This window comes from Rhea americana, unplaced genomic scaffold (assembly GCF_003343005.1).
Source record: "Rhea americana isolate MKP2758 unplaced genomic scaffold, rheAme1 scaffold_546, whole genome shotgun sequence".
Taxonomy (NCBI): Eukaryota; Metazoa; Chordata; class Aves; order Rheiformes; family Rheidae; genus Rhea; species Rhea americana.
In genome coordinates this window covers 104,009-112,081 of record NW_028186697.1, presented here as the reverse complement: position 1 = coordinate 112,081, position 8,073 = coordinate 104,009, and the positions used below count along the sequence as shown (strand labels likewise).

The 8,073-nt window shown below is 63.1% G+C and overlaps 2 protein-coding genes across 2 annotated transcripts in view; one reads left to right on the top strand and one right to left on the bottom strand.

Annotated features, from left to right (window-relative positions):
- Positions 1 to 2,655: 2,655 nt before the first annotated feature.
- Positions 2,656 to 4,811, bottom strand: GNGT2 (G protein subunit gamma transducin 2). The gene is made up of 3 exons (XM_085318621.1): positions 4,789 to 4,811; positions 3,201 to 3,290; positions 2,656 to 2,781 (listed from the first exon to the last, which is right to left on the bottom strand). Exons 2-3 carry the CDS (start codon positions 3,282 to 3,284, stop codon positions 2,656 to 2,658), a joined length of 210 nt encoding a protein of 69 aa, XP_085174747.1. The 5' UTR covers positions 3,285 to 3,290; positions 4,789 to 4,811.
- A 1,164-nt stretch (positions 4,812 to 5,975) lies between these two features.
- The window catches only part of ABI3 (ABI family member 3), a 4,576-nt gene continuing 2,478 nt past the window's right edge, over positions 5,976 to 8,073 (top strand). The window contains exons 1-3 of the mRNA XM_085318622.1: positions 5,976 to 6,167; positions 7,293 to 7,460; positions 7,793 to 7,949. Of these exons, the coding sequence (XP_085174748.1) occupies positions 5,976 to 6,167; positions 7,293 to 7,460; positions 7,793 to 7,949 (517 nt within the window). The remainder of the gene's footprint in view (positions 6,168 to 7,292; positions 7,461 to 7,792; positions 7,950 to 8,073) is intronic.

Genomic DNA, 8,073 nt, shown 5'->3' with positions numbered 1-8,073 from the left:
GACGGGCAGCGAGCGCCCGCCGCGCTCCATTTTGTGCGGGGGCGCCGGCTCCCCGCCGCGCATGCGCGCAGCCGGCGGCGGGGCGGAGCGGACGCAAATRAGCCGTTCCATCCGCTTGCGCCGATTGGCTGAGGCGGGGGACAGGGCCGCTTTCCTGCGCTGCTATTGGCTGCCGGGAGCGTCCCCGCCCRCCCCCGCCGTTGTTACATTGTAGCGGCGCAGCCGGCGCCCGCCCGGCGCTGCCGCCGACTCCGCTCCAATTAATTAGGAGCCTCATTAACGCGGGGGGCAGCGGTGCTGGGCGGTGCGAGGCCGGGCTGGGCCTGTGCCGTGCAGGCGGGGCTTAGCGGCGCCGCTGCCTCCGGCCGCTCCGCCGCTGTATTACCGCAATAAATAATATAATAACTATATAATATTTGCACTATATAATATTACACTATACAATATCACACTATATAATATTACACTATATAATTCTATCGCTGTAGTAACTCGGGGCGCGGTTGTGTAGGGCTGGAGCATTGCCCTGTCTGCACCCGCCTCCCCTGCGCGGGGTGTAAAGAGCAGGGGTTTCGGGGGGTCCCTGCCAGCCTAGACAACCCCCGGGGTGACGTCCGAAGGCGTCAAGCGGACGCCGTCCCGCAGGCGGTTGTGCGGCTGTAGGGTGTYTCCATCGCCCGGCAGCGCGGCCAGAGCCTCCGGCGCGGGGGCGCAGCGCGAGGGCGAGGCCGGGTCGGGGGTCCCGGTCCCCCAGCTCTGCGGCTCGAGGGGTGGGCAGCAGCCGCTCGCTTAAGCTGCTTTCGAGGGGCTGGTGGTGCTCTGGCTTTCCGGACAGGCAGCAAATACCCTCGGAAGCCCAAATGCCCGTTGGCCAGAGCAGTCCCAGAAACCCAAATCCCTTTAGGAGAGATTAGCTCACGGTGACGCAGGTTTCGAGGCRTTTAGCTTCGATTAATAGGTCAATCTTCTCCGAGCACAGGAAACCCYGGGTATATTTGATTTATCTTCCTCTTGGATTAGAGGTGGAGAGGAACAACAAAGCGCCGCTTTGGCCGCGAAGCAAGCTGGGTTTTCCATACGGGAAAGGGTGACGGGCCTGGATAAACCGGGAGGACGGCATCCCTCTGAGGCTCGCCGGTGAGGGTGAGGAGCCGTGAGAAATCTGCCCGGCGGGGTTTAACCTCGCTCAGCGAGCGCTGTGCTCTCGCGCTGGCTGCGGGGCAGGGCCGTTCCCGGCAGCCGGGGCCGGAGGGGAAGCGCAGTTAATCCTGCTGCCGGCCAAGCTCCTGTCCGCTCGCCTGGAGCCCCGCCACGGGAAAGCTTGCCTGCGGCTTTTCCCGCGGCTCGCGTTCGCCGAGCGGCGCCTGGCAGTGTGGCGCTTGGCAAACTTGCCCCTTGCTGCCACAAGAAAGACAGAGGCTGTGTTCAAACTGCTCGCTTAGTGGATTTATTTAGCATCTGCAAGAGAAAGAACAAAACTTTTTTTTTTTTTTTTTTTTTTTTTTTTTTTAAAAAAAAACTTTATCCAGGGTGTTAAACAGTAGACAACAGGCTGTATATAGCCAATCCCTGCAGCTCGTTTTTCTTTTCCTGGCTAGTTATGTACGAGACCCCAGAAAGGAGATACTGGCTGCAAGGGAACTGCAGGAACCATCCACCCTCTCCGGAGCCGCAGCGCCAGCCGGGCTGAAGAGGCAGCTCCGGACGAGACCAAACCCAATCTGCCCGCGAGCGCGGTGCTGGAGCTCGCCCCAGCCCCGGCTCAGGGGCGCCCAGAGCYGCTGCAGTCACAGCTGGGGCCCCGAGAGCCTGGGGCCCCACGGCTGCCGGGGGTTTCCCCCGGAGGAAGCGAGAGCGAGAGGCGGCACTGCGAGTTTTGAATACGAAACGTGGAGCCTTGCACCCCTCTGTGCCCTCCTGCTGGCCCCGCGTGGCGTGATGTCCCCCGGCCACGCTCCGGGCCGTCCCCGGCTCTAGCTGGGATGTGGTCGTCAGGGGGTGCCAGCCCGTCCCGCGAGCCCCTCRCTCGGGGTGCTGCCAGCTCTGGGTGCTCTGCTCTGCTCTGCCCTTGGAGGGGGCAGCCCTGTCCTAAGGGAGCGGCTGTTTTGGGGGTGACGTGCATGACGCAGAACGAGCCGTGGCATTCGTGGTGGACAAGCCGGGTCTCCGAAATAGCATCGCTCTTCCTAGAGGACCGTAGCGGGCAGCCTGGTTCACCCACCGGGACGATACGCAGGGGCCTGGGGAAGTTTCCCAACCTAAAAGCAGCACACTGGGGAAGTGATGCTCTCCTCCAGCGAGAGGGGACAGGGGCTTGCAAAAGTCTAGGATCAGATGCACACCAGTCCCGTGGTTTCATTAAAGCCCAGTTTTGCTGTTGGCTGCTAAAACTGCAGAAGTTTCCCTTGCAGGAAATGAAATTTCAGTCGGCCGTGAGAGCACAAAAGCACACGCCGCTCTGGCTGCTGAACCTCATCTCCGGTGTCTGTGGGTTTTGTTCTATTCTTTTCTTAAAAAAAAAAAAACACTTTCTTTTTTTTCTTTTGCCACCCTTTAGCTGTGCTACGTTTTGGGTCGGGGCTCCCCTCCCCAGGGCAGGGTCAGACTACAGGGCAAGCAGGTTCCTTAGAGTCCTGGCGCCCGGCGGCAGCGGGGTCAGCTTATCGTACAGCCGCCCTTCTCCTTGAACGGGTTCTTGTCCTCGGGGATGCCTTTCAACAGCGGGTCCTCTCCCGCCATGGACTCGATGTATTCCTTGAGCTCTTTGCCGGTCTTGGAGACCTGCCGAGAGAAGTTCTCCGTAGGTTGCAGAACTGCGACCTGCCTCGCGGACCTACCAGAGCCCCGTCGGTGCGACACGCCGGAGCAAAGCCGCCGCGCGTCCCGCTGCGCGGCCCAGCCAGCGTGGCCCGCGCGGTGCCCCGGAGAGCACCCGGCCCGCTGGCCCTGGATCACCCATTTTGAACCATTTCCCAGCTTCTCAGAAGAGCTCAGTCACACCAAGCTCTTTAGTTTTCAGACCTGCAAACTCTTTAGTTTTTCACGCCGCCCTTGAGCGGAGAGGAGGGAAAACACATGCTTGAGACACTGGGTTTGAGTTTTAATATCAGCAGTTGTGTTTTTTTTCCTTGGCAGCACGATCAGGTCAGAAAGCTATGCCGAGGCAAATGGCACCCTTGAATTTTGGTGGAAATACTTACCATTTGCCTCTCATTCTTCACCTCCTTTTTCAGCTGATCAAGTTCCATCTTCAGCAGTTCCTTCTCTGTCATATCCTGAGCCATTTTGCCCTGCAGTTACAAAGAAACGGCCTGTTTTTGGCTTAGGGATGAGCTTCTCCTGCGGCACACGAGGTCTATCAGTTTGGCCCTCGCCATGCTGCAAACACTGTTARTATCTCAGCTACTCTCATGGTGAGAAATGAGTTGATGCTAAAAAAGAGAGACGGTGCGCTTTCCAAAACACATATTATAACACCTGTGATAACTGGAGGGGTTTTTTTGTTTTTAATAGATGCATCCAGTGAGAGAGGCAGTTTGAAAGTTTCTGAGGAYCCAGCTCAACTTCTGAATTGGTCTTTGGCTATCACAGAGGTGGTTTCCCAAAGACAYGAGGTGTCCCAGTCCCTGTGCTGTTCGGGGTGGCTGGGACCTTCCGTGGCACTGGGAAATCCRGGCTATCGGAGCAGCAGCCTCTTAGGAGGACCCAGATGGGATTGCTCCAAATTGCCCTKCTCCTCTGAAAAGAGGAGTGCACCCTAACTGCAAACTGGATCTTCCTGATCTCTGCGTCCCAGGCTTGGGCAGGAGCATCTTGGGGAAGGTCACTTGCCAGGTTTCCTAAGAAATTCGGAGTTTTTATTGCTCTCTGTGCCTTGCCTGCAGGTGTCCTGGGGGATTTCACTACCAGCAACGAATCCTGCCTGGGGATCCCCGCAAAGGAAGGAAACTTCTTCCCCCTTGTGCCGAATCCGCYGCGGGCTGCAGCGACTGCCCCAGCCGCCTGCTCGAGGAGGACACAGAGCCGCGCTGCGGACCCAAGCGCCCAGCCCGTTCCCCCCACGTTGCGCTCGCTGGGATCTGGCCCTGGTTGTGCTGCTCAGCTCGGAGCAGGCTGCTGCCTTCTCCAACAGTTTGTCCCTTTGGGCCCAAATCACACTAACTAAATCTCTTCTGGTTTTCTACTTTGGGGAGGTAATGGGGGGGGGCAGGGCAGGTTGTTGCATTTGCTGTTTAATACATAACCTTCAAGGGTGTTAAAAGGAGACGGAGGTGGAACARCCCAGAGTCCTTCCAACAGCTCTTAGCAACCAAATACATGTGTTGATCACACCTGACATTTTAAAAAGGAGTAAATGTGCTTCAGGAAGTCAATAAATGAAAGCATATCGCAGACAGTCAACTAGGAGAAAGACTTTATAGCTAAAGCAGAGTTTGGAAAAGGATGGGAMCCTTCGGGGTCAATGATACCACGGGCTGTGTCCCTCCATCGCTGCTCCGTGTTTGCACGCGGAGGCATGGCTTGGCGTGGGGGTGGTTTGGGGGGCTATGCGGGCTGGAAAAGCCCAGCTTGCGCTTTGCCTAAACGCTGGCTAAGGGTTACGCGAGATCCCTGGGGTAGCTGGCCTGCGCGGTGAAAGGGCCGCACCTACCTCAAAGGGTAACGCAGGGTTTGCAAGCCTGGCCACAGTCTCTTAAATCCAAACGCGACGCCGTGCTTTGGGAGGCGTCAGGCAAGCTGGAGGCACCAGCAGCGTCCTCCCCGCCTGGAGGACGCGAAGCCACTTACCTACGGGGACGAGGGTCTCCCCCTCTCCGGCGTGGAGGTGTTTAGGGGTRCATGTGCGCTGGCTGCCGCGATGCTGCCCTCCGGGCGCTTGCTCCCCTGCTTCGGGCTTGGAAGCTCCTTGAGGTCTCYGAGCCGGTACCGGGGAGCAGATGTCTTTGCTCCCTAAGCTGATAATGGACTCAGGCGAATAAGCTGCTCAGGTGCCGAGCATTAGCCCCGGACCCCGGGGTAATCGGTGCTGGGGGGGCGGCGGGGAGGGGCGCGGAAGCGCTCCGCGGAGGTGTCGAGCACCAGTGGCTGGGGGCCGAGGCAGCCCCGAGCCCTCCGCCTTGGGGGCTGAGCGTGGCCGGTCCCGGGGGTCAGGAGCGGAGGGAGCATCCCCGGCGGGACCCGGAGAGGATTTTGGGGGGAGGGGAGAGGAGCGGAGCTGGGTTTCAGGGCCGCGGGGTGCAGGGAAGGGTGTTCCCAGCCGCCCAGGGACCTGCGGGGAGAGGAGCGCCCGCGGCGGGGGGCCGCGGAGGGACCCCGGGGAGCTCCGGGCTCGGGGACGTCGCTGCGGCGGCCTCRTGTCCGGCRCAAGCCGGGCCTGGGGCTGCCTGCRAAGGGGCGACGGAGCAGCTTGTTGCAAAGCTCGAGGGCTGAATTCCCCGCGTCCTCGAGCGGGCACTGCCGCGAGGCCGGAGCGGAGGCCCCGGGGGTCTTTCCCACGCCGGCAGCCGGGAGCCGCCTTCCCTGTCGCCCTCGGGGAGGGGGGAGAGCAGGGGCCACCAGGACGCGCCGACCCGTCTGCCGCCAGCGCCCGTCCGTGCGCCGGGTCCGGCGGGGCGGCAGGGGCAGGGCTGGGGTTCGCCCTTTTTGGGGGGCTCTCGGGGCTGCCCAGCACGCGCTGGCGGCCGCTCGGTGCAGCCCGCCCTGGCACGATGGACGGATTCGCGCCGGCCCTGCGGCGGGACCGGCCGCGTTCGGGCCGGGCGGTTTTGGCGCGCTCCCCACCCGGCAGCCGCCGGTCGGTCGCGCGTGACTCACATCCTTCGGCGCCGCTTCCCCGGCGCGAGCGCGCGGCCCGGCAGCCGGCGGAGGGGAAATAACCCGCCCGGCCGGCGAGGCGGGACGCGCAGGGCGGCGCGCGAGCCCCCGCGCCGGCAGGCTCCCACGCCGCGGCGCAGAGGGAAGCGGGCAGCAGCGGCATGGCAGAGCTGCAGCAGCCGCCGCCGCCGCCGCCGCTGCAGCAGCAGCAGGAGCAGCAGCAGCAGCAGCAGCAGCAGCAGCAGGAGCAGCAGCAGCAGCAGCGCGCCGTCCCCGCGGCCCAGCAGGTCCTGCGCGAAAACCACGCCAACCTGCACCGAGTCGCCGACTACTGCGAGAGCAACTACCTGGAGGTGCGCGGGGCCGGGCGGGCGGCGGCGGCGGTGGGGGCGAGCTGCCCGCCGGGGGCGGCGGGACGCCCGGGCTGCTGCTGGCACGGAGGAGGCTCCGTGGTGGCAAACGTCGAGCCCACCCTCGCTGAGGGGCTTTCGGGTCTGGCCGCCGGCTTCCTGCCGAGCGTTGGTGGCCGTCGGGAACGGTCCACCCCCCCCCCCCGGTGCCTCGGTTTCCCCTCTCAAGGCGGCGGCTTGGGGTTGGGACAGGGGAGGGAGGCGAGGAAAAGATATCTCGGACTCAAAGGGGTTTCGGTGCCACCACCCCCCCCGGGAAACCCTCGGGGAGGCCGGTGGACGCGGGGGTCGGTGGCAGTCGGGCTCCGAGCCCGGCCGCGCCGGCCGTGCCCGTGCCGCAAAGCCCCCGGCCCTCAGCACCACCCAGGAGGAGCCGGGCCCCGCGCAGAGCCCGACGCGCGGCGGATTTGGCTGGACTTTCCCTCGAGTCCAGCAGCCGCAGAGGCACTGCGGAGCAGAGGGGTTCCCCCCCCCCGGTCCCCGATGTCCGTTTGGGATTTGGCTGCAGGGACGGACCCGTCCTGGTGCTCGCAGCCCTGGGGGCAGCAGCTTCGCTGCATCTCCAGCCACCACYGGCCGTGGTGGCCTCCAGCCGGAGCCGAGCGGCGCCGGCGGTCGCGGTCGGCGACCTGCCTCCGGCCCGCTGACCGGGCTGGGGGATTTCTGAGGCACATGGAAAGCAGAAGGAACCGTTTTCAAACCACGTGACTGCAGCTAAAAGGTGGTGGCCAGAGAGAAGCYGCAACAGTGTCACACTGGGTCATCCCAAGCTCTCCTGCCACCCAGGAGCCGTGGCTGCAGGCTGGGTGGCAGGGGACCCAGTGGGTGTCCCTTTGGAAAACGGGTCTTCGGAGGGGTCTGAGAARGGGAGCAGGTTGGTGCGACCTCTCCCTGCAGGACCCACTGGGCTGCCCTACCTCTGTACCTGCGAGGGACATCATATTGCCACCTTGGCAGCGTGAAAGCAACCAGCTTTTGTGGGGAGCGACTCAAATCTGCCCGTCTGCCCAGCTGGGTTGATGTTGGCCAATGGATGGGTTCTTACCAGCATGTATGTTGTTCTCTCAGGCAAGCGACAAGAGGAAGGCGCTGGAGGAGACCATGGCCTACAGYACCCAGTCCTTGGCCAGCGTGGCTTATCAGATCAGCAACCTGGCCACCAACTTCCTCAAGATGCTGGACCTCCAGGCGGCTGAGCTCCGGAAGGTGGAGGCCAACATCAACTGTGTGGCCCAGGTGGGTCTGGCTTAGCTCCTTGCTTAGACTGGTGCCTTCTTGGATTGGGTCCTCATTACCCTGGGGTTGGGTTCCTGAGCCCTGGAAAGTGGATGATCCCTAGCAAAGGGGTCTGAGAAGCCCAGTAGAGSTGGAGAGGACTGTGTGAGCAGGCCCAGGAAGTCCAGCCCTGCAGAAATGGCCCCACCACCATGATGGGGTTCTGCCTGGACAGGCATGTTGGCTCGGTCACCCAGGCATCCCCTCGCCCGGGGCCCAGCCTCATCCTCCCGGAGCCGTGGCCGCCGGCGCAGCACCCCACGGCCGCCCGCCCTCTTCCTGTTACTTGAAAGTTGCCTGGAGACTTTCCTGTTGGAAGGACCCTGAGCTACCGCTCCGGAAGCAGCCGAAGGATGGACCAACAGCAGCTGRGGCACGCGCGCCTCCGTGCTTGCTGCTCCGTGACCTTCTCCAGCCCGTCGGCCACGTCCGCTATAGGAAGCCCCAGCGGTGCCGTTGGGGGGGGACACGCGGGGACGTGACCCAGCCAGCCGCGCCGTCGTGGGCCGGCGAGCGTGGGCTCTCTGCCCGGGACAGTCCTTCCCTGCAGGGAACTGGGGCCGTGGGGAGGGCT